Genomic DNA, 26,187 nt, shown 5'->3' with positions numbered 1-26,187 from the left:
AATTTTACCTCTTCACTTCCAATTTGGATACCTTTTATTTCCTTTTCTTGTCTGATTGCTGTGGCTAGGACTTCCAATACCATGTTAAATAGAAGTGGTGAGAGTGGGCATCCTTGTCTTGTTCCAGATTTTAGCAGGAAGGCTTTCAGCTTTTCACCATTGAGTATTATAATGGCTGTGGTGGGTTTTCATAAATGGCTCTTATTATGTAGAGATATGTCCCCCTGTCTCCACTTTGGTAAGAGTTTTGATCATAAATCGATGTTAAATTTTGTCAAATGCTTCTTATGCACCTATTGAGGTGATCATGTGGTTTTTGACTTTTGTTAATGTGGTGTATTACATTGATTGATTTGTGTATGTTAAACCATCCTCGTGAACTTGGGATGAATCCCACTTGGTCATGGTGTATGATCTTTTTTATGTGGGTGTATGATGTTTTTTATGTGTTGTTGGATTCAGTTTGCTAATATTTTGTTGAGAATTTTTGCATCTATGTTCATCAAAGATATTGGCCTGTAATTTTCTTTTGTGGTGGTATCTTTGTCTGATTTTGGTATCAGGGTGATGGTGGTTTCATAGAATGTCTTTGGGAGTGTTCCCTCCTCTTCAGTCTTTTGGAAGAGTTTGAGAAGGATCAGTATAAATTTTTCTTTGCATGTTTGGTAGAATTCTCCTTTGCAGCCTTCTGGTCCTGGACTTTTGATTGTTGGGAATTTTTTTAAAATTACAGATTCTATTTCACTTCTAGTGATCGATCTGTTCAAATTGTCTATTTTTTTTCTTAATTCAGTTTTGGTGGGCTGTATGTTTCTAGAATGTGCATTTCTTACAGTTTGTTAAATTTGTTGGCATATAATTGTTCATAGTATTTCTTATGGTTTTTTGTATTTCTGTGGTATTGGTTGAGATTTCTCCTTTTTTATTTTATTTGTTTAATTTGGGTTCTTTCTTTTCTTTTTGGTGAGTGTAGCCAGAGGCTTATCAATTTTGTTTACCTTTTCAAAGAAAAAGCTCTTGGCTTTATTGACTTTTTTCTATTGCTCTTTAATCTCTATTTTATTTATTTCCTCCCTTATCTTTATTATTTCCTTCCTTCTCCTGACTTTAGGTTTTGTTTGTTTTTCTTTTTCTAATTGTTTTTGGGTGGTATTTTAGGTTGTTTATTTTAGATTTTTCTTGTTTTTTTCAGGAAGGCCTCTATTGCTATGAACTTCCCTCTAAGAACTGCTTTGGCTGCATCCCATAGATTTTATATGATTTTGTTTTCATTGTCGTTTGTCTCAAGGTATTTTAAATTTTTTTAGTGTATTTTTAAAAATATATATTTATTTATTTGGCTGCACCAGGTCTTAGTTGTGGCACATGGGGTCTTTGTTTCTGTGTGCGGGATCTTTAGTTCCAGCATGCGAACTCTTTAGTTGTGGCATAAGAGCTCTAGTTCCCCAACCAGGGGTTGAACCCAGGCCCCCTGCATTGGGAGCATGGAGTCTTAGCCACTGGACCACCAGGGAAGTCCTGAATTTTTAAAATTTCCTTGTTGACACATTGTTTTTTTAGTAGCATGTTGTTTAATTTCCATGTAATCATTTTTTTTTCATTTCTTTCCCTGTGGTTGATTTCTAGTTTCATGCCATTGTGGTCAGAGAAGATGCTTGAGATAGTTTCTGTACTCTTGTATTTGTTGAGGCTTGTTTTGTGCCCTAGTATGTGGTCAATTCTAGAGAATGTTCCGTGCTTGAAAAGAATGTGTATTCTGGTTTTTTTTGTTTTGTTTTTGGATGTAATGCTCTCAAAATATCAATTGAGTCTAACTATTTCATTGTATCATTTAGGATCTCTGTTGCCTTGTTGATTTTTTTTATCTAGAAGATCTGTCCATTGATGCGAGTGGATAATAAAAATAGGAGACTATTGGAGGAGACTATTAGTCTTGGAGGCTATTTTTATGTGAGAGCATCCCTGTGTAGCCTGCATGGGCTTGATATTTATGGTGTGAGGGTTGTTTTTAGTATGGGTGTCTGCCACCTCTTTCTTCAGTGTATGCTGGCATTATCCCATTGGTAGGTAGTATGACTGGTGTTGTGGTGATCAGAGCCTGCCCTGGATAGTGAGTGGGGCTTCTCTTTGCTCTGTGGCTGTCACTGCCCTTTCAGGGGCAGGGTCTACTCCCTAGATTTTGGAGTAGAAGCCCTCAGATCCGTTTCTGAGCTACAGTGCAAGGTAGGTGGGATTGGAGTGCTCCCACTGGGAGAGGAGACACTGAGTGTCCCTCTGCTGGAGGTTTTCTTTTCTTTTTTAAAAAAATTAATTATTTAATTTTATTTATTTATTTTTGGGTGCGCTGGGTCTTCATTGCTGCATGCAAGCTTTCTCTAGTTGTGGCGAGTGGGGGCTACTTCTCGTTGCAGTGTGTGGGCTTCTCATTGCAGTGGCTTCTCTTGTCATGGAGCATGGGCCCTAGAGTGCAGGCTCAGTAGTTGTGGCACACAGGCCTAGTTGCTCCACAGCATGTGGGATCTTCCCGGACCAGGGCTCAAACCCGTGTCCCCTGCATTTGCAGGCAAATCCTTAAAGAGTGTGCCACCAGAGAAGCCCCTGGCAGGTGGATTCTTAACCACGGCACCACCAGGGAATTCCCCAGAGCTTTTCACTGGTGAGTTTTCTCTGTTATGTCACCTTTTACCTGTTGTGCAGGCTCACAAAGTACACTGTTGTTGCCATTGCCCTTGGCCCTGCCTCAGCCTTGGGTATGCTGGCATTTGGCCCTGGTGTCTCTCAGGCATTGTTTTCACAAAGCCACCAGTGCAGACCCACTGAAATCAGGTCCCAGGACTGCAGCAGTTGCGCACCTGGACCTGCAGTGTGAGCTATAGAGGCAGCTTAGACCCTGTCCTGGCCCAGTCCCCTTTTTCATGCGCCCACAAAGCCCACAGCTGCTAAGGCCATACCCATCCCATCCTTGGGAGCACCCATTGTCCGTTCAGATGTCTCAAAGGCGCTGAATTTACAAAGACAGAGGCATAAACCCGCAGCTCACGCAGCTGCAGGGAGAGATTTCAGCTTTGCTTCCTGAGTCATGCAACCCCTGGCGCTCCGCTGTCGTTCAGGTCCACCTCTGTGCATGGTCAACCTGCTGGCATCTGCTCCTGGGGCCTGCCAAGGTCATGGTGGCATGGGAGTCCGCCTGGGTGGCCACTGGGACCAGTGAGCTTGCCCAGGCAGGAGCCGGCCAAGGCAGTGGATGGCATGTGCTCTCCCGAAGCCCGCAGGGGTCCTGTGCATGGAGCCAGAGGCTGTCCCTTCATGCGACACTGATCAGTGGCACTGTGCTTCTATGGTGGGCCCAGGCTTCTTCCGCAACCACCCCCGTTTGCGGCTGTGCCACACTCCAGCCCCTCAGGCTCTCTCCACGGAGCCAACACCAGTCCTCTCCCCCGGTGTTTGTCCTCTACACCCCGAGTTTCAGCACCCAGCCCCCACCGGTACCAGCGGATGCGCATCTCAGACTGGGGGACGTAGGGTTGTGGCACAGACGATCTGTGTAGGTCTCTCTGTTGTCTGCCTGCCGCAAACTGGTTGTTGCACTCTCCTCTGAGCCTCTGAAGCTCCTTTTCTGTCCCGGCTAATCTCCCCTCAGTGATGGGGCTTCCCAGGGTGTGGGAACCTTTCCTTTTTTTCAGCTCTCTCCTAGAGGTGCAGGTCCCATCCCACTTCCTCTTTTTTATTTTTTTCCTATCGTCTTATCTGGTTACATGGAGATCTTTCTTGTCCTTTCAGGTGTTTGAGGTCTTCTACTTGTTCTGTGAAAATTGTCTTGTGAGAATTGTGTGTGTTTTGTGAGATTTGTTTTGTGAGAATAGGTGTTTTGTGAGAATTGTTCTGTTTGTAGTTGTATTTTTGATGTATTTGTGGGAGGAGGTGAATTCCACATCCTGCTACTCTGCCATCTTGATTGGAGCCCTCTCCCCTTAAGTTTTTTAAAATTGTATGTTATTGTAAATCTTTTAAGGACATTCTCAAGCTACAGATTACAGATTAACAGGTGATAGAGTTAGTAATCAATCATGCCTACATGATGAAGTCTCCATGAAAATCCCTAAACTATGTATTTGGAGAGCTTCCAGGTTGGTGAGCCCATCTACATGCTGAGAGGGTGATGCCCCAAACTCCACAGGGAGAGACTCGTGCGCGCAGGACTGTTCCGGACCTTGCCCTATGTGCCTCTTCATCTGCCTCCTTTATTATATCCATTATAATAAACTGGTAAGCGTAAGTGTTTCCCTGAGTTCTCTGAGCCGTTCTAGCAAATTAGGAATTTTTAGGAAGGAATTTGGAGACCCCTGATTTTATAGGCTGTTGGTGAGAAGTACAGGTGACAACCTGGAACTTGAGACTGGCTTCTCAAGCGGGGGCAGTCTTGTGGGATTGAGCCCTTAACCTAGGGATCTGCACTGACTCCAGGCAGTCCGTGTCAGAATTGAGTTGAATTGAAGCACTCCCCTCCTGTCCGCCAAGAACTGGAGAATCTCTTGGTGTGGAAAAACCCACACATCTGGTGTCAGAAGTGTTGTGAGGTGAGTGGAAGAAACAGTTTTCCCTTTCACAAGTCACATATTTTCCCCAAGCTTCAGTTTTTACCTTTAAAATTGAGGTTGGGCTTCCCTGGTGGCGCAGTGGTTGGGAGTCCGCCTGCTGATGCAGGGGAGGCGGGTTCGTGCCCCGGTCCGGGAGGATCCCGCGTGCCGCGGAGCGGCTGGGCCCGTGAGCCGTGGCCGCTGAGCCTGCGCGTCCGGAGCCTGTGCTGCGCAACGGGAGGGGCCACAACGGTGAGAGGCCCACGTACTGCAAAAAAAAAAAAAAAATTGAGGTCATCTTTCTCCATGCTTTTTAAAAAAAATTTTATTGAAGTATAGTTGATTTACAATGTTGTGTTAATTTCTGCTGTGCAGTAAAGTGATTCAGTTATACATATATATATTCTTTTTCATATTCTTTTCCATTATGGTTTATCACAGGATATTGAATAGAGTTCCCCGTATTATATAGTAGGACTTTGTTGTTTATCCATTCTACATATAATAGGTTGCATCTGCTAATCCCAAACTCCCAGTCTTTCCCTCCCCCCACTCCCTTGGCAACCACAAGTCCGTTCTCTATGTTTGTGAGTCTGTTTCTGTTTCGTAGATATGTTCATTTGTGTCGTATCAATGTTTTAGATTCCACATATAAGTGATATCATATGGTATTTGTCTTTCTCTGTCTGACTTCACTTAGTGTGATAATTTCTAGGTCTATCCATGTTGCTGCAAGTGGCATTATTCCATTCTTTTTAATGGCTGAGTAGTAGTCCATTGTATATATGTACCATATCTTCTTTTTCCATTCATCTGTTGATGGACATCTAGGTTGCTTCCATGTCTTAGCTCTTGTAAATAGTGCTGCTGTGAACATTGGGGTGCATGTATCTTTTGGAATTATAGTTTTATCTGGGTATATGCCCAGGAGTGGAATTGCTGGGTCATAAGGTAACTCTATTTTTAGTTTTTTGAGGAACCTCCATACTGTTCTCCATAGTGGCTGAACCAATTTACATTCCCACCAACAGTGTAAGAGGGTTCCCTTTTCTCCACACCCTTTCCAGCATTTATTATTTGTAGACTTTTTAATGATGTCCATTGTGACTGGTGTGAGGTGGTACCTCATTGTAGTTTTGATTTGCATTTCTCTAATAATTAGATGATGAGCATCTTTTTATGTGCCTATCGGCCATCTGTATGTCTTCTTTTCTCCATGCTTCTTAAATAGGGTTCTCTGGAGAAGCAGGATAAAGTTAAAGCTTTTACCACGTTGCAACCTCTTTGACACAGTTGGGCGCAATTTCTTTTAACACCTTTAGTCTTTTTCTCCTGAACTACATGCTCCTGTGCAACCTCTGGGCAACACTTTGAGCTCTAGCTACTCAGGATTTTTTGAGGTCCTCTAAGCAGATTATGAAATCTCACACTATGCCTTCACCTGGCATATGTTCTCTTCAAGGCTGACCTCGTGTTACTACCTCTGTATGTCTTTCCCATAACTATTCCCAGCAATATTAACTTGTCTTCTTATCTGTGCTCCCATAACACCTGAATTTACTTTTACTCCAAGACTGATTCTTTATATAATGACTGTTAGTTTACACATCTGTCCCTATTAGAAAACTTTAAGATGTTTTGAGGCAGAGAACTGTCTTACTTATTTTCCTGTTCTATTAATTTTCGCTCCTTATTATTTACTTCCTTTTACTTTCTGTAGGTTTAATTAACTTGTTTTTCTCCCCTTAACATTTTGAGACAGATGATTGTTTTCCATCTTGAACCTAACGTATACATTTAAGTCTGTAGGTTTCTCTCAAAATGCAACTTTTAGCCGCATTCCCCACATTTTGACATGTAGTGTTTTCATTATGATTTGGTTCAAAATATTTTCTAATTGACATTGTGCTTTCTTTTTTGATGCAAGGTAATTTAGAATGATATTCCTTAATTTCTAAATATATGAGGCTTTTCTAATGAATTCTGTGTTATTGACTTCCAGCTGAATTCCACTGTGTTGAGAGAACCTACTCTGATTTCAGTTTTTAAATTTTTATTTATTTTTTGTTGTGGTAAAATACACATAACATAAAAGTTACATTTTTCACATTTTTTAAGTGTACTGTTCAGTGGCATTAGGTACATTCATATTGTGCAACCACCATCATCATCCATCTCCAAAACCTTTTTTATCTTCTCAAACTGAACCTTCATACTCATTAAACGTTAGTTTCCCATTCTCCCCTCTCCCAGTCCCTGGCAACTACATTCTGCTTTCTGTCTCCATGAATTTGACTACTCTAAGTACCTCATATAGGTGGAATCATACAGCATTTGTCCTTTTGTGACTGGATGACTTCACTTAGTATAGTGTCCTCAGGGTTCATCCATGCTGTAGCATGTGTTAAAATTTCCTTCCTGGGCTTCCCTGGTGGCGCGGTGGTTGAGAGTCCGCCTGCCGATGCAGGGGACATGGGTTCATGCCCCGGTCCGGGAGGCTCCCACATGCCGCGGAGCGGCTGGGCCCGTGAGCCGTGGCCGCTGAGCCTGCGCTTCTGGAGCCTGTGCTTCGCAATGGGAGAGGCCACGACGGTGAGAGGCCCGCGTACCGCAAAAAAAAAAAAATTTCCTTCCTTTTTAAGGCTGAATAATACTGCATTGTATGTTTATACCACATCAAAAATAATGATATACTTAAGAATTAACCAAGGAGGTAAAAGATTTGTACAATGAAAACTATAATGTACTGTTGAAAGAAATTAAAGAAGACATAAATAAATAGAAAGACATCCCATGTTCATGGATTTGAAGAGTTAATATTATTAAAATGTCAATACTACCCATAGCAATCTACAGATTCAGTGGCTATCCCTATCAAAATCCCGAGGACAGTTTTTGCAAGCTCGCTTTTAACTAGAATATTTAGTCCATTATGGTTTTATTTAATTGTTGGTAATTTGGGTTTATGTCTACCATCTAATTATTTACTTTCTAATTTGTCTTGCCTATGCTCTTTTTTGCTTTTTTTTTCTTTCACTGGATTGATTAGTTTAAAATCTCCCTCTGTTAATTTGGTATTTATACATTTTTATTATTTAATGGTTACCCTAGAGATTAAAATAAAACATACGTCTTTGAATTATAAAAGCCTAATAAAAATTAGTAATTTTACCTCTTCCTGGACTCATGCAAAGACGTTAGAACTCTTGAACATTAATTCCATCTACCTGCTTCCTTATCCACACGTTGGATATTTTAATCTGTGTATTTTATTTTACTAAAAAATTTTTTTAATTTATTTTATTTTTGGCTGTGTTGTGTCTTTGTTACTGTGCATGGGCTTTCTCTAGTTGCGGCAAGCAGGGGCTACTCTTCGTTGCGGTGCGTGGGCTTCTCATTGCAGTGGCTTCTCTTGTTGCGGAACACGGGCTCTAGGCGCACGGGCTTCAGTAGTTCTGGTACACGGGCTCAGTAGTTGTGGCTCGCAGTCTCTAGAGCGCAGGCTCAGTAGTTGTGGCACATGGGCGTAGTTGCTCTGTGGCATGTGGGATTTTCCCGGACCAGGGCTCGAACCTGTGTCCCCTGCATTGGCAGGCGGATTCTTAACCACTGCGCCACCAGGGAAGCCCAATCTATGTGTATTTTAAACCCAAAGAGATGATATTACTGTTATTTCGTATTTCAGTATTAATTTAGACTTACCATATATTTACCATTTTGTTGCCCTTCATTCCCCTCTGTATCCTCAGGCTTCCTTCTGGGATAATTTTCTTTTTCCTTGAAGATCACCCTTGTCGATATTTCTTTGTTGAAGTTGCCATTATGTTGCCTTAAAAAAAAATTTTTTTTTAGTTGTGGTTACATATATATAAAACAAAATTTGCCATTTTACCCATTTTTTCCATTAAAGTTGTTATAAAATATATGTAACATAAAATTTACCATTTTAATCTTTTTATTGAAGTGTAGTTGACTTAAAACATTATATTAGTTTCAGGTGTGCAACATAGTGATTTGATATTTTTATCAATTACACACCATTTTAACCTTTTAAAACTAGACTTTGTTTTTTAGAATAGCTTTAGGTTCACAAGGAAGTTGAGTGGAAGGTACAGATTTCCCATATACCTCCTGCCCCCACACATGCATAACCTCTCCCATTATCAACATCTCCCACCAGAGTGGTACATTTTTCACCCATTTCTGTTAATGGCCTTTGATGTACAAAAGTGTTTAAATTTTGGGCTTCCCTGGTGGTGCAGTGGTTGAGAGTCCGCCTGCCGATGCAGGGGACATGGGTTCGTGCCCCGGTCCGGGAAGATCCCACATGCCACAGAGCGGCTGGGCCCATGAGCCACGGCCGCTGAGCCTGCGCTTCTGGAGCCCGTGCTCCGCAACGGGAGAGGCCACAACAGTGAGAGGCCCGCGTACCGCAAAAAAAAAAAAAAAAAGTGTTTAAATTTTATGAAGTCCAGTTTATCTGTTTTTTCTTTTGTTGCTTGATCTTTTGGTGCTATATCTAAGAATCCAGTGCCAAATCCATGGTTTTATAGATTTATCCTTAAGTTTTAGGATTAGAAATAAATCCTTAGAAATAAAGTTTTCTTCTAAGAGTTTTTTAATCTATTTTGAGAGTTGGGTGTCCAAATTCATTCTTTTGCATGTGGGTATCTAGTTGTCTCAGCACCATTTGTTGAAAAGACTGTCCTTTCCTGTTGAGTTGACTTGACACTTTTGTCAAAAACCAGTTGACCATGTATGGGTTTATTTCTGGATTCTCAACTCTACTCCTTTGATCTGAGCCTTATGACAGTACCACACTTTTTTGATTACAGTAGCTTTGTAGCAAGTTTTGAAATTGGAAAATGTAAGCCCTCTGACTTTGTTACTGTTTTTCAAGATTGTTTTGGGTATTCAGGGCCCCTTGCTTACTTTTTTGAAGGATATTTTTACCAATTACAGTGTTCCAGATTACCAGGGTTTTTTTGTTTGTTTGTTTTTAACTTTTTTTTTTGCCCCAGTATTTTGAAGCTATTATTCATTTATCGTTCTGGCTTTTACTGTTTCTATGGAGAAGTCAGTCAACTATTTCTGGTTGTTTTCCTTTGGAGATAATCTGTTTCCTCTCTGTCACCCCAAGCTCTTTTAAGATTTTTCTCTTTGTCTTTGTTATATGGCAACTGGTGGAGTTTGGTTTTGCTTTGTTTTGTTTTCTCTTTTTTTTGTGGTGGTTTTTTGTTTGTTTTGCATTTGTACTGTTTATTTTTCTTAGACCTTCTTAAATGTGTGGCTTGATGGCTTTCTTTAGTTTTGTAATAGTCTCAGTCATTATTTCTTCAGACATTGCTCTTTCCACAATCTCTCCCTACTCTCTTTTGGGGGCTCCAGTTCTATATACATGCTTTTCGTTGTATTCTCTGTGTCTCTTACATGCTAGTCTGTTTTTCATCACTTATCACTGTGCTATGTTCTGTATATTTTTTTCTGACCTGTTTTTTAAAAAAACTTATCTATTGTAAAAAAAACTATCCATTGAATTATAATTTGAATTATTGAATTTTTCAGTTCCAGAATTTCCATTTAGGGTTTGAAAAAAGTTTAAAAATATTTCTGCTGAAGTTCTCAATTTTATCTTTTGTTTTCCTGAAAATATTAAACCTACGTAAAACTCTATTATGCAGATGCCCAGTGGATCTACTGCTGTTGGCTGTTGTTTTTCTTGGTTTTCAGTCACAGATGCTTATCTTTTTCTATGCTTGGTTGTTCTATGCTTGTTTCTGTTTGAGTGCTAGGTATTGATTATGAAGAGTTATAATTTGAGCTTTGCAATGGTGTTAGCTTCCTCCAGAGAGGACTGAAGTTAACTCTGGCAGATGGCGAGGGTCCGTGGCAATCCCAGATCACTTAAACAAATCTGGGAATGAGATTATTTGAAGTTGACCTTCAGTCCCTTCAAGGGCTAGTCTGTTTAGACTTGGTTCCTTCCTAACTCTTAGAATCAAGGCATTTCAAGCTCCAGTACAAAACCTAGAGAGTTTCTTGCAACCTCCATCTTCCTTGGGAGGCTATAATTTTCATTATTGACCTCTTAGTCCCTCAAAAGCTCTGGCCAAAGCCCTGTTCAGCTTTTTAGCTTTTCAGCCTTTTCTACCAGAATCAGCAGATGCGTTGAGGGGAAAAATTTGCTTTAAGACTTCGTTTAACTCTGGGTTTCCCTTTTCTCTCAGATTTTGGCCTTGTAATTCTTCAGTGCCTTGTTAGCTCTCTGGTGCTTTGAAAGAGATATCTTACCTATGTGTGTATATATATATATATTTTTTAATTGTGGTAAGTTGTACATAACTAAACTTACCATTTTACCACTTTTAAGTGTATAGTTCAGTGATATTAAGTACAGTAACATTGTCATAGTTATCACCACCATCCATCTCCAGGACTCTTTTCATTTTGCAAAACTGAAACTGTACCCATTAAACAAGAACTCCCCATTCTCCCCTGCCCTTAGCTCCTGACAGCCACCATTCTACTTTCTGTCTGTAAATTTTAGCTACTGTTGTTTTCTGCAGTTGTGTTTTTTGTTGGCTTTTTGAACCAAACTTGCTATTGCATTTGCTGATTAAGTTCTGAGCCTGAGGTTGACTTGTCTTTTCCTAAAGACATTTCTTTCTCCCCCAGTGGTGTCTGTGTGCTGTAGTTTCCATTGCAAACTGTATTTGCTTGCAGAAAAATGGAGCATCACCCCTGTCCTAATTTAATGCTCATTTTGTTTTTCTTGTTCTGCCAGGACTCTGGTTAGGAGTAGAATGGGACAATCCTGAGAGGGGAAAGCACGATGGAAGCCACGAAGGGACTGTGTATTTTAAATGCAGGTAATTTTCCATTGCGAATTGGCATGGTTATCTAGGAGAATGTTAAATAGCTGAATAAGGGGGGATGGAGAAGAAGACATGTTTGACTGTTAGGGTAGTTATAATGTAGAATTCGGTGTATTCTAAAAAGACAATTCTATTTGTAGAGTTTTTTTCCTTGTTTTTAAAATTCTCAGTCTTAGCCTTGCAAGTGGGGTTGCTTTCTTTGTCCTTTTTTGTGTTTTTGTTTTGTGACAGTTTTTTTTTTTTAATTGGATGGATCCAAACATTTCTCATTGATTCATTAACTATTTACTACCCACTGAGTGAATACTAGAAGAGGAATAGCCTGGATATCCAATAAGAAGCGGTTGATTAAGCAAAATACAGAACATCCAAACAGTGGAATGCTAGGCCACTATTTTTTTTTTTTTTTTTTTTTTTTTGTGGTATGCGGGCCTCTCACTGTTGTGGCCTCTCCTGTTGGACGCACAGGTTCAGCGGCCATGGCTCACGGGCCCAGCCGCTCTGCAGCATGTGGGATCTTCCTGGACCGGGGCACGAACCCGTGTCCCCTGCATCGGCAGGCGGACTCTCAACCACTGCGCCACCAGGGAAGCCCTAGGCCACTATTGTAAAAAAAGCTCTTGTGCTTCCCTGGTGGTGCAGTGGTTAAGAATCTGCTTGCTAATGCAGGGGACACGGGTTCAAGCCCTGGTCTGGGAAAAGCCCACATGCTGTAGAGCAACTAAGCCTGTGTGCCACAACTACTGACCTTGTGTGCCACAACTACTGAAGCCCACACTCCTAGATCCCGTGCTCCACAACAAGAGAAGCCACCGCAATGAGAAGCCCACACACCACAGCAAAGAGTAGCCCCTGCTCACCACAACTAGAGAAAGCCTGCACACAACAACGAAGACCCAACACCAAAAATAAATAAATTTATTTTAAAAAATAAAATAAAATAAAGCTCTTATCATGAAAAGAATTACACATTATAGTGCATATCTACTAATATTTTTACCTGCTTGATTTCAGAGAAACTATGTGAAGCTCTGAAAAGGATGGAGGAGAATTTCAGGCAGTCTATCTTTTTTTTTTCTGTACGCGGGCCTCTCACTGTCGTGGCCTCTCCCGTTGCGGAGCACAGGCTCCGGACGCGCAGGCTCAGCGGCCATGGCTCACGGGCCCAGCCGCTCCGCGGCACGTGGGATCTTCCCGGACCGGGGCACGAACCTGCGTCCCCTGCATCGACAGACAGACTCTCAACTACTGCGCCACCAGGGAAGCCCTAGGCAGTCTGTCTTTTAAATTTTTGTTGTTGTTTTCCATAAGTTTCAGTTTCTCGGAAGAGTCTGTTAATATTAAGCTTATCATTCTTTAAATGTGGTACAGTGAACAGACTCCTGGCCTGGTGAACACACTGGTAATCAAGAGGCCTCTAGCTTTGCTCTTAACAATCTTTATGACCTTAAATCAGACTAAATTTACTAACCTCTAAAATGAAGGTCAAAATCAGATAATAGCAAAATAAGTTTCCTAGTTGAGCATTCTGTAGTTTTGGGAAGTCAGGATAGAAGAGGAATTGGCATGTTCCTAGAGGCCAGCAGTGGTGACAGACATGGCATGAGGCCAGCTCAGAATCTGTCAAGAGGTCATAGGGGATGAAGGGAGCAATGTATGTGTTTAGAGAGGTGTGGAAATAGAAGTCTCTTAGCTTGGCCTGTTGATCCCTTACCTGCCTGGACCATGACCTCACAAAACCTCCAGTGAGGGAACGTTCCCTGTGGAGCCTGCCCCAGCACCTCCCAAATCATCCGTGGTTACATGTCCTTCATGGTCTCTGCATATGGTGATATTTTCAGTCTTGGTTACTCTGAGTAGGAAAATGAAGACTTGTGTCAGTCCTGGCAGAGCTGGGATTTGCCCTGAAGTGCTGATGGGCACAGACTTAGTGTTCAAGTTCTTACCCTTGGAATAAGCATTTCCTTGCTTTGTTGTGTTTCCTAGTACTGTCATGACTGAGCATTTACATGTTGAAATACATATTATGTTATTATAAATCACTTTTCTTTTGTTTCAGTGAAATGACATTTTGTTGACTTTGAAATCCTGTATAGGTCAGTAATTCCGTTTCGCGTTGTTTTGGGGGCAATATACAAGGGAGCACTGGCTGTTTTGTGGTGGAGAACCACTAGTCTAGACTAAAGGAATTACTTATCCTTTATAGTTGTTAGTGCTTATATTGGTATTAGTTCGAACTTGGCTTCAACTAGTAAAGATTATACCAATATCTTAGAATCTCTAAATCGGACAAAACAGAATATACCACATGTACTTGTTACTAAGCTAATTCAGATCTCTTAATAACTTCATTGGAGTCTTCTTTTACATTTCAAATTTTACTTGGAAAGTCATAATAACGATATGTATTTTACCACAGTACACATTTTTTTTTAAGGCTTAGATGCTATTTTCATGAAGCCAAAGCAATTTAAAGTTGTCAGATCATAAATGTTCCCATCTTATACTTGTGAAATAGGTAAATGGCAAAAAGGTGGTATACCCATTTTAAAGGAGGAAAATGGGCCAGAAGTTGTCATATTGATAGCAAAATTCAGATCCCACCTCTTCAGAAGCATGTGTCACGGTCAAGTGGCTGAGCCTGTTAGACACAGTATAACAGGGTAGTTATGCGTTCTGGCGCACATGTCTTATGAAGGCTAGTCTGCTGGCCTCTGCTGTGTATGCAGGATATTAGGGTGTGTTGAGTGAAGTGTTTGGTGAGCTGCTTTCTTGAGTCTCCCCAGCGTCCCAGGTTGCTGGGGTGACACCCTGCCGGTCAGGGTTAGGTCCTGTCGCTTGAGGTCAGAACCTGGGGACAGACAGGGTGGTTTTCAAGGCCCGGCTCAGGGCATACATTCTTCCCTGTGTATTCTCCCCCAACCAGTTCAGCTCACGTTGATCTCATGAGACTTCTCAGTTTAGAATAGAATAACATTTGCAAAGGTCTAACCTCTGTTTTAACAACGACCTTCAAGAAGAATATAAGATGGGCTTTAACCCAGAGAAGAACCGTCTTCACAGTTAGCTTTCAGTGTTTCCATGTTATCACATTTGTTCGTTACTCTGACTCTTTGAGATGGCTATGACAGGTATTGGTGACCAAGTGGGTTATGAGTAGAGCACGAAACACTGGAGTCAAGCTCACATCCTGGCTGTGAATGAACTCCTCTTTAGTGTAGGTCTCTAAAAATGAGGTAACTTTTTTTCTCGAATAGTTGGTGTGACACCGACAAAAGAAGTTTAGGGAGTGGACCAGATTACCTTGGAAGGCCCTCATGTTCAGAGGACTTCATGTCACTCTTTAGTTTCAATCTGATCTCTTAAATAACCTAAGGTAAATATGGCAATCTCCTGGTTATATATTAATTACCTGTAATTAATATTTGTGACACTGTCGGTTTACAGTAGTAGTGTACAGATTTATTCCAAATTTATGCCTGTGAACCAGTTATGTGTCTCTCCCAGGTGCTTCTGTTCTCCATCTCTTGTCTTTTGGGGAGTTGAGAGGTTCAGTTAAGGTGATGAATTTTGAATTTCTCTCTGCCTTATCCCTAGATTTCCAGCACTTTTCTTTCAACCTAAACTAAAGGGTATACCCTAAACTCTTTGAACTGTGCGGGTCAGTATTTTACCCTCAGCTTTTATTGAAAATATTCCCTTTCTAAGTAATTGCGTGATTTCTCTTTTCTGTTGAGCAAGAAATCTTAAAATCTTACTTTTCTTCAGCACCATGAATGGAGTTTAATACTTGGCGTCAGAGGGGACATGGTGTCCAGACCATGTCCACAACACTGGCTAACTTAACAAGTGGAAGCTCCTCGATTTACTTATCCTCTGTGCGTCATAAGATTGTTGGAAAGTGTTCTGAGGTTCTTAAATGAGCATTAATGCATCAGTATAAAATATTCTCCTGGGGGGTGGAATGGATTGGGAGATTGGGATTGACATATATACACTACTATGTATAACAGAGATAACTAATGAGAACCTACTGTATAGCACAGGGAACTCTACTCAATGCTCTGTGGTGACCTAAATGGGAAGGAAATCTAAAAAAGAGTGGTTATATGTATACATAGACCTGATTCACTTTTCTGCACAGCAGAAACTAACACAACATTATAAAGCAACTATACTCCAATAAAAATTAATAAAAATAAATAAAATATTCTGGTATGGTATAAAGTGATAGGATAATTTTTAAAGAAATCACTAAATGTGCTGATAGGATACAAGCAGGGTGAATCTCTGTTAGAGGTGAAGAGAGATATTTCATTTTGGGAAGCTTCCCATGAATCAGGGCAAAATAGAAATTGTGACATTCAGAAGCAGTGTGCAAAAAGATGCTTATCTACTGAGTTTTTTTCTTTTTTTTGTGTTGGGAAAATGAGTTCACCAGGTCAATTCTTTAGATATTACAGCAATGTACATTAAATTAGAGTGAATATGTCTCCTCTCATGGTGAATGGTTAGTTATGCAGTGTTGCTGAAAAGGCTCTGTGCATGCCTGTAACAAACAGGATATCAAGGTCAACGACATTTATTAGAAACTCCCCAGAGACCCAGTCTTTCCCAGCATCTAAACAAGCCCCAATAAGAAAGATACTTACTATAGGAGTTTTGGAATCTGTTGGGGACCCTTTTACCTTTGAGTAGTATTGCCAGATTCAGCAAATAAAAATACAAAATGCATGGTGAAATTTGGATTTCAGATAAGCAGTAAATCATTTATTGGTATAAGTATGGGACATGCATCATACATATACTTATAATGAAAAATTTTAAGTATATAACAAATTTCAGATTGTTTATCTGAAATCCAGATTTAACTGGGCACCTGAATTTTATCTTACAACTCTGTTGGGCAGACTGAATCTTGATTATAGCACTTCGTGAGAGTCTTTCATTTCTGCAAGAGCCGTGGTTGGGATGTGTGGACTTTCCTAGCTGCATATGTAATTGGTGGGCCGAAGGAGGCAGGAACTTGAACAAGCCGAATGCTTACAAGAGAAAACATTTTGGACTCTCCCCTTTCACTCCCTCCCCTCCCCCAGTTTTTTCTCTTTTAGGCAGGGTTCAGAATTTCAGTGTTCAGATGCAACATCTTGATAATAATCTAAGATCTCAGTGGAATCTTTGAATTATTAGTTTGTCTTTGAAGATTTACTGTTATTGATGGGCACTCCTTCAGCTAGCATTTTTTATTTGCTGGGCTGTTTGTTTTTCCGAGAAACCTGCCAGGAATGTTGCAGAGGAGACTGATGTTTGATGTTTTCCTTTGATCTGCAAAGGGCACAGCATCTCCTTTGCACCCACCTAACACCATTCCTGACTTCTTTCTTCTGCCTGCAGCGAAACTAAACAGTAATAAAGGTCTCTTCTTGAATTGTTCATTACCACTGTTATAAATTTAGGACAGAAATGAAAACCATGGTATTTGTTTTACATTGTTGTTTTTTCATTTATTATAAATGTGCTGGTTTTAAATTTTGTGCTCTCATACTTATTTTTACATTTCAGTCACATAATATTTGAACAATACATTTTCCTATTTCTATTTCCACCCCCTAATGTTACTCCTTTAGGGAAAACTAATACTATTTCATAAATTTCATAATTTCATTTCACTAAAATTTCAACTTTCACTGTTTTGTAAGCCAAAGCCTGTTTCATAAATGTGAGACTCTAGGAACAGTCTCTTAGATGCAAAACTCATTTGTTTGTATACATTTAGATAGATTGAGGTACATAAACGAGTGTTCTAAATTGTCTGGAATTATTTTTCCGACACCTAACAACATACCTTGGGATTTAGTTCAGCCTCATACATGTAAAGTGTTTAACATTCATAACATTTAGTTGTCAGTAGACACAAGATTGGACTGTGTGCTGTCAAAATGGAAAATTAAACGAGACAACCTACAAGCCATCTTTGTGATTTACTTCGTAAGAAACATGTTTGCTTATTTTTATTTTAATTTTTTTAAAGTATAGTTGATTTACAATATCGTGTTAGTTTCAGGTGTACAGAAAGCCATAAAAGGCTTTCAGGTGTACAGAAAGCCATAAAAGGGGAAATCGACAGTAACACATTCATAGTAGGGGACTTCAACACCCCACTTTCACCAATGGACAGATCATCCAAAATGAAAATAAGTAAGGAAACACAAGCTTTAAATGTTACATTAAACAGGATGGACTTAATTGATATTTATAGGACACTCCATCCAAAAACAACAGAATACACATTTTTCTCAAGTGCTCATGGAACATTCTCCAGGATAGATCATATCTTGGGTCACAAATCAAGCCTTGGTAAATTTAAGAAAATTGAAATTGTATCAAGTATCTTTTCCGACCACAACGCCATGAGACTAGATATCAATTATAGGAAAAGAGCTGTAAAAAATACAAACACATGGAGGCTAAACAATACACTACTTAATAACGAAGTGATCACTGAAGAAATCAAAGAGGAAATTAAAAAATACCTAGAAACAAATGACAATGGAGATACAACGACCCAAAACCTATGGGATGCAGCAAAAGCAGTTCTAAGAGGGAAGTTTATAGCAATACAAGCCCACCTTAAGAAGCAGGAAACATCTCGAATAAACAACCTAACCTTGCACCTCAAGCAATTAGAGAAAGAAGAACAAAAAAACCCCAGAGTTAGCAGAAGGAAAGAAATCATAAAAATCAGATCAGAAATAAATGAAAAAGAAATGAAGGAAACAATAGCAAAGATCAATAAAACTAAAAGCTGGTTCTTTGAGAAGATAAACAAAATAGATAAACCATTAGCCAGACTCATCAAGAAAAAAAGGGAGAAGACTCAAATCAATAGAATCAGAAATGAAAAAGGAGAAGTAACAACTGACACTGCAGAAATACAAAAAATCATGAGGGATTACTACAAGCAACTCTATGCCAATAAAATGGACAATCTGGAAGAAATGGACAAATTCTTAGAAATGCACAAACTGCCAAGACTGAATCAGGAAGAAATAGAAAATATGAACAGACCAATCACAAACACTGAAATTGAAACTGTGATTAAAAATCTTCCAACAAACAAAAGCCCAGGACCAGATGGCTTCACAGGCGAATTCTATCAAACATTTAGAGAAGAGCTAACACCTATCCTTCTCAAACTCTTCCAAAATATAGCAGAGGGAGGAACACTCCCAAACTCATTCTACGAGGCCACCATCACCTTGATACCAAAACCAGACAAGGATGTCACAAAGAAAGAAAACTACAGGCCAATATCACTGATGAACATAGATGCAAAAATCCTCAACAAAATACTAGCAAACAGAATCCAACAGCACATTAAAAGGATCATACACCATGATCAAGTGGGGTTTATTCCAGGAATGCAAGGATTCTTCAATATACGCAAATCTATCAATGTGATTAACCATATTAACAAATTGAAGGAGAAAAACCATATGATCATCTCAATAGATGCAGAGAAAGCTTTTGACAAAATTCAACACCCATTTATGATAAAAACCCTGCAGAAAGTAGGTGTAGAGGGAACTTTCCTCAATATAATAAAGGCCGTATATGACAAGCCCACAGCCAACATCATCCTCAATGGCGAAAAACTGAAAGCATTTCCACTAAGGTCAGGAACAAGACAAGGTTGCCCACTCTCACCACTCTTATTCAACATAGTTTTGGAAGTTTTAGCCACAGCAATCAGAGAAGAAAAGGAAATAAAAGGAATCCAAATCGGAAAAGAAGAAGTAAAGCTGTCACTGTTTGCAGATGACATGATACTATACATAGAGAATCCTAAAGATGCTACCAGAAAACTACTAGAGCTAATCAATGAATTTGGTAAAGTAGCAGGATACAAAATTAATGCACAGAAATCTCTGGCATTCCTATATACTAACGATGAAAAATCTGAAAGTGAAATCAAGAAAACACTCCCATTTACCATTGCAACAAAAAGAATAAAATATCTAGGAATAAACCTACCTAAGGAGACAAAAGACCTGTATGCAGAAAATTATAAGACACTGATGAAAGAAATTAAAGATGATACAAACAGATGGAGAGATATACCATGTTCTTGGATTGGAAGAATCAACATTGTGAAAATGACTCTACTCCCCAAAGCAATCTATAGATTCAATGCAATCCCTATCAAACTACCACTGGCATTTTTCACAGAACTAGAACAAAAAATTTCACAATTTGTATGGAAACACAAAAGACCCCGAATAGCCAAAGCAATCTTGAGAACAAAAAATGGAGCTGGAGGAATCAGGCTGCCTGACTTCAGACTATACTACAAAGCTACAGTAATCAAGACAGTATGGTACTGGCACAAAAACAGAAAGATAGATCAATGGAATAGGATAGAAAGCCCAGAGATAAACCCATGCACATATGGTCACCTTATCTTTGATAAAGGTGGCAGGAATATACAGTGGAGAAAGGACAGCCTCTTCAATAAGTGGTGCTGGGAAAATTGGATAGGTACATGTAAAAGTATGAGATTAGATCACTCCCTAACACCATACACAAAAATAAGCTCAAAATGGATTAAAGACCTAAATGTAAGGCCAGAAACTATCAAACTCTTAGAGGAAAACATAGGCAGAACACTCTATGACATAAATCACAGCAAGATCCTTCTTGACCCATCTCCTAGAGTAATGGAGATAAAAACAAAAATAAACAAATGGGACCTAATGAAACTTCAAAGCTTTTGCACAGCAAAGGAAACCATAAACAAGACCAAAAGACAGCCCTCAGAATGGGAGAAAATATTTGCAAATGAATCAACTGACAAAGGATTAATCTCTAAAATTTACAGGCAGCTCATGCAGCTCAATAACAAAAAAATAAACAACCCAATCCAAAAATGGGCAGAAGACCTAAATAGACATTTCTCCAAAGAAGATATACAGACTGCCAACAAACACATGAAAGAATGCTCAACATCATTAATCATTAGAGAAATGCAAATCAAAACTACAATGAGATATCATCTCACACCAGTCAGAATGGCCATCATCAAAAAATCTAGAAACAATAAATGCTGGAGAGGGTGTGGAGAAAAGGGAACACTCTTGCACTGCTGGTGGGAATGTGAATTGGTTCAGCCACTATGGAGAACAGTATGGAGGTTCCTTAAAAAACTACAAATAGAACTACCATATGACCCAGCAATCCCACTACTAGGTATATACCCTGAGGAAACCAGAATTCAGAAAGAGTCATGTACCAAAATGTTCATTGCAGCTCTATTTACAATAGCCCGGAGATGGAAACAACCTAAGTGCCCGTCGTCGGATGAATGGATAAAGAAGATGTGGCACATATATACAATGGAATATTACTCAGCCATAAAAAGAAACGAAATTGAGCTATTTGTAATGAGGTGGATAGATCTAGAGTCTGTCATACGGAGTGAAGTAAGTCAGAAAGAGAAGGACAAATACCGTATGCTAACACATATATATGGAATTTAAGAAAAAAAAATGTTATGAAGAACCTAGGGGTAAAACAGGAATAAAGACAGAGACCTACTGGAGAACAGACTTGAGGATATGGGGAGGGGGAAGGGTGAGGTGTGTTAGGGCGAGAGAGAGACATGGACATATATATACTAACAAACGTAAGGTAGATAGCCAGTGGGAAGCAGCCGCATGGCACAGGGAAACCGGCTCGGTTCTTTGTGGCTGTCTGGAGGGGTGGGATAGGGAGGGTGGGAGGGAGGGAGACAAAGAGGGAAGAGATATGGGAACATATATATATGTATAACTGACTCACTCTGTTATAAAGCAGAAACTAACACACCATTGTAAAGCAATTATACCCCAATAAAGATGTTAAAAAAAAAAAAAAAGAAAAAAGAAAAAAAAAAAAGAAAGTCTTTGAAATTTAGTGGATGAAATTTAGCTCATCCATTCTGGTTATTTCTGCTTTCATTGTCTTTGACTAGACTACTTTACAACTCAGTTGAGAAAGAGGGTTAACATTTAGAAAATTGATAGTTGTGCAAATGTTTTCTGTCCATAGCTATGTAAACGATTTCTATTAATGTAATGCAAATGAATTTTGCCTGGTAGATAATATAAGTCTCTGTATATCAAATCATTTGAACTGCCTATAACATCTTACTGGTTTCCTCAGTAATTGAGTTAAATAAAATCTTTAATGTATGTTAAAAAAAAAAAATAAATAAAGTATAGTTGATTTACAATATCGTGTTAGTTTCAGGTGTACAGAAAGCGATTCAGTTTAATATGTGTGTGTGTATATATATATATAAATATATATAAATATATATAAAATCTTTTTGAGATTCTTTTCCCTTATAGGTTATTTCAAAATATTGGGTATAGTTCCCTGTGCCATACAGCAAGACCTTGTTGTTTATCTATTTATATATAGTAGTGTGTATATGTTAATTCCACACTCCTAATTTACTCCCCCCCACCTTTTCCCTTTGGTAACCAGCCATAAGTTTGTTTTCTATGTCTGTGGGTCTATTTCTGCTTTGTAAATAAGTTCATTGTATAATTTTTTTTAGATTCTATGTATAAGCGATATCATATGATATTTGTCTCTGTCTGGCTTACTTCACTTAGTGTGATAATCTCTAAGTCCATCCATGTTGCTGCAAATGGCATTATTTTCATTCTTTTTTACGGCTGAGTAATATTTTAGTCTGTGTGTGTGTGTGTGTGTGTGTGTGTGTGTGTGTACACACACATACACACCACATCTTCTTTATCCATTCATCTGTTGATGGACATTTAGGTTGATTCCATGTCTTAGCTATTGTAATGTAGTGCTGCAGCGAACATTGTGGGTGAAGCACCTTTGTTTAAAACATATTTTAGTTAAAATCTTATGGTTCTAGAAATGTCTTATTTTCAGTAGTATTGCTTTTGCTGTGCTTTCTCTATTCTCAGAGGGATTTTCATGTAGGATCCTGTTTGATGCTTATTGTAGGACAAGTACCACCACTTTTTCATCAAGCTCCTTCTCAGGTTTCAAGGTCCAACTCAGATTCTACTTCTTCTGTGGAATACACACTAGACCAGGACTTTTTTTATGTTGTGTGTCCTTCTTGGAGGCATAACATAATCTTTTCAAAAGTAGGGAAAAATATACATTGCATTACAGAGGAAATTTAGTCACATTGAAGTAATCAAAAATATTTTAAAATTATGATCTAGTTAGATATATATTTCTCTTTTTTAGATCTATATTTCTTTACTAAATAACCTTAAAAATATCTACTGATGGATCTAATAACTACTAAAATTTGTGGTAGTGAGGAGAATAAAGACAAATGCAGGAAAGGATACTGCACTGGTTCAGGAATCCAAGTCTTGGCTGTGCTACCTCTGTGATTGTGACCCCAGTATCCCCAAGTGAAATGGGATTGGATTAGATCAGAGTTTCTTAAAGTGGGACACGAGGCCCCCCTGCATCAGAATCCCCTGGCACATTGTTTTAAACAGCAGAACCTGGGCCCCAGCCCAGTCCCACTGCGTGCACAACCTGGGGTGGGTTCCAGTAAGCTTTCCAGGTGACTGACTGCTTTGCAGGTTGAGTTTGAGAAGTCCTAGACTAGGTAATCTCTTAGGTAGATCCTTTTGAACTCTTAAAAAAAAGAATAAAGAGGCTAGGGAATTCCGTGGTGTCACAGTGGTTAAGAATCCTGCCAGTGCAGGGGACTCGGGTTCGAGCCCTGGTCGGGGAAGATCCCACATGCTGTGGAGCAACTAAAGCCCGCACACTGCAACTACTGAGCCCATGTGCTGCAACTACTTGAAGCCCATGCGCCTGGAGCCCGTGCTCCGCAACAAGAGAAGCCACCGCAGTGAGGAGCCTGTGCACTGCAATGAAGAGTAGCCCCCGCTCGCCACAACTAGAGAAAGCCCGTGCGCAGCAACAAAGACCCAATGCAGCCAAAATTTAAAAATTAAAAAAAAAAAAAAAATATATATATATAAACGAGGCTAGCTACATTTAATCTCTTTAGCTGAGTAATAGAAATTTGTTTGTTAGAACTGTGTTCTTCATACTAGGAGCCTTTTCTGTGTGAAAAGAAAACGAAATATTTTCTAGGCAGCTTCTGGTAGTCAGTGATCCTCTGATATCACAGCAGGCAGACTCAGGACCTGATTCTGCTGCAACAGAGAATTTAATTTCCTGCATGGACAGTTTCCCCCTCTCCCTTGGGTTATTTTTGTCTCATGTAAGTTTGGTACTTTCTCCCATCTTAAAACATCTGCCCTTTCCATTGGATCTCCTGTGGACGAGACGAGTCTGAGCCCACTCTCCTCACTCTCTGGAGCTTGTCCCACGGCCCCGCCCCAGCTGCTTCTAGCAGGGTCACTTTCCGGTTGCTAGATTCACTGGCCAAACTCAGCTGTCGCCTTCCGGGCATTCACAGCCCTGGATACGGTTGTCCACTGTCTCCACTGCTTTCCAGGACACCACCCTCTCAGGGGGTTCTCACGACCTCCGGGCCCCTTCTTTTTGCCCTGACATCACTTCTGACTTTGCGAGATTCCGAGTTCCTTTTACAATCTGGTAATCTCTGTAGACCCACCTCCCAGAAGAAAATGTATATATGTTTATATTGACAAAATTTATCATCAGTATTATTTTCATCCTCTTTAATTATGGTGACTTCTCCGGAAGTTTCATTTGTTTAAAAGAGTTAAAGGGCGTAAGCCAAAATAGTGTTTATCATACATTTTTGGCAATTCAAGTATTTCATCATTTATTCTCTGTCATGATCAAATGATGATGTTAACATTTACAGCTTTTTTTTTGTTGTTTTTTTTTTAATTTTATTTTATTTTTTTATACAGCAGGTTCTTATTAGTCATCTATTTTATACACATCGTGTCTGCATGTCAATCCCAATCGCCCAATTCAGCACACCACCATGCCCAGCCCCACACGGCTTTCCCCCCTTGGTGTCCATACATTTGTCCTCTACATCTCTGTCTCAACTTCTGCCCTGCAAACCGGTTCATCTGTACCATTTTTCTAGGTTCCACATACATGTGTTAATATATGATATTTGTTCTTCTCTTTCTGACTTCACTCTGTATGACGGTCTGTAGATCCACCCATGTCTCAACAAATAACTCAATTTCGTTCCTTTTTATGGCTGAGTAATATTCCATCATATATATGTACCACAACTTCTTTATCCATTCCTCTGTCGTTGGGCATTTAGGTCACTTCCATGACCTGGCTATTGTAAGTAGTGCTGCAATGAACATTGGGGTGCATGTGTCTTTTTTTTTTTTTTTTTTCTTTTTGCTGTATGCAGGCCTCTCACTGTTGTGGCCTCTCCCGTTGCGGAGCACAGGCTCCGGACGCTCAGGCTCAGCGGCCATGGCTCACGGGCCCAGCTGCTCTGCGGCATGTGGGATCTTCCCGGACCGGGGCACGAACCCGTGTCCCCTGCATCGGCAGGCGGACTCTCAACCACTGCGCCACCTGGGAAGCCCGCATGTGTCTTTTTGAATTATGGTTTTCTCTGGGTATATGCCCAGCAGTGATATTGCTGGATCATATGGAAATTCTATTTTTAGTTTTTTAAGGAACCTCCATACTGTTCTCCATAGTGGCTGTATCAATTTACATTCCCACCAACAGTGCAAGAGGGTTCCCTTTTCTCCAGCATTCGTTGTTTGTAGATTTTCAGATGATGCCCATTCTAACTGGTGTGAGGTGATACCTCATTGTAGTTTTGATTTGCATTTCTCTAATAATTAGTGATGTTGAGCAGCTTTTCATGTGCTTCTTGAACATCTGTATGCCTTCTTTGGAGAAATGTCTATTTAGGTCTTCTTCCCATTTTTGGATTGGGTTGTTTGTTTCTTTAATATTGAGCTGCATGAGCTGTTTATATATTTTGGAGATTAATCCTTTATCCATTGATTTGTTTGCAAATATTTTCTTCTATTCTGAGGGTTGTCTTTTCATCTTGTTGATGGTTTCCTTTGCTGTGCAAAAGCTTTGAAGTTTCATTAGGTCCCATTTGTTTATTTTTGTTTTTATTTCCGTTACTCTAGGAGGTGGATCAAAAAAGATCTTGCTGTGATTTATGTCAAAGAGTGTTCTTCCTATGTTTTCCTCTAAGAGTTTTATAGTGTCCGGTCTTACATTTAGGTATCGAATCCATTTTGAGTTTATTTTTGTGTATGGTGTTAGGGAGTGTTCTAATTTTGTTCTTTTATATGTAGCTGTCCAGTTTTCCCAGCACCACTTATTGAAGAGACTGTCTTCTCCATTGTATATCCTTGCCTACTTCGTCATAGATTACTTGACCATAGGTGCGTGGGTTTATCTCTGGGCTTTCTGTCTTGTTCCATTGATCTATGTTTCTGTTTTTGTGCCAGTACCATAGTGTCTTGATTACTGTAGCTTTGTAATATAGTCTGAAGTCAGGGAGTTTGATTCCTCCACCTCCGTTTTTTTCCCTCAAGACTGCTTTGGCTATTCGGGGTCTTTTGTGTTTCCATACAAATTTTAAGATGATTTGTTTTAGTTCTGTAAAAAATGCCATTGGTAATTTGACAGGGATTGCATTGAATCTGTAGATTGCTTTGGGTAGTAGAGTCATTTTCACAATATTGATTCTTCCAATCCAAGAACATGGTATATCTCTCCATCTGTTGGTATCATCT

At 39.7% G+C, this 26,187-nt stretch overlaps 1 protein-coding gene across 1 annotated transcript in view; it reads left to right on the top strand.

Moving 5' to 3' along the window:
* The window catches only part of TBCE (tubulin folding cofactor E), an 81,647-nt gene that overhangs the window by 29,002 nt on the left and 26,458 nt on the right, over positions 1 to 26,187 (top strand). Inside the window, exon 2 of the mRNA XM_007452946.1 lies at positions 11,362 to 11,446. Coding sequence (XP_007453008.1) covers positions 11,362 to 11,446 — 85 coding nt within the window. The remainder of the gene's footprint in view (positions 1 to 11,361; positions 11,447 to 26,187) is intronic.

Source organism: Lipotes vexillifer, unplaced genomic scaffold (genome assembly GCF_000442215.2).
Source record: "Lipotes vexillifer unplaced genomic scaffold, Lipotes_vexillifer_v1.1 scaffold1088, whole genome shotgun sequence".
Classification (NCBI taxonomy): domain Eukaryota; kingdom Metazoa; phylum Chordata; class Mammalia; order Artiodactyla; family Lipotidae; genus Lipotes; species Lipotes vexillifer.
The sequence above is the reverse complement of the archived record's forward strand: the minus strand, read 5'-3'. Positions and strand labels throughout refer to the sequence as shown.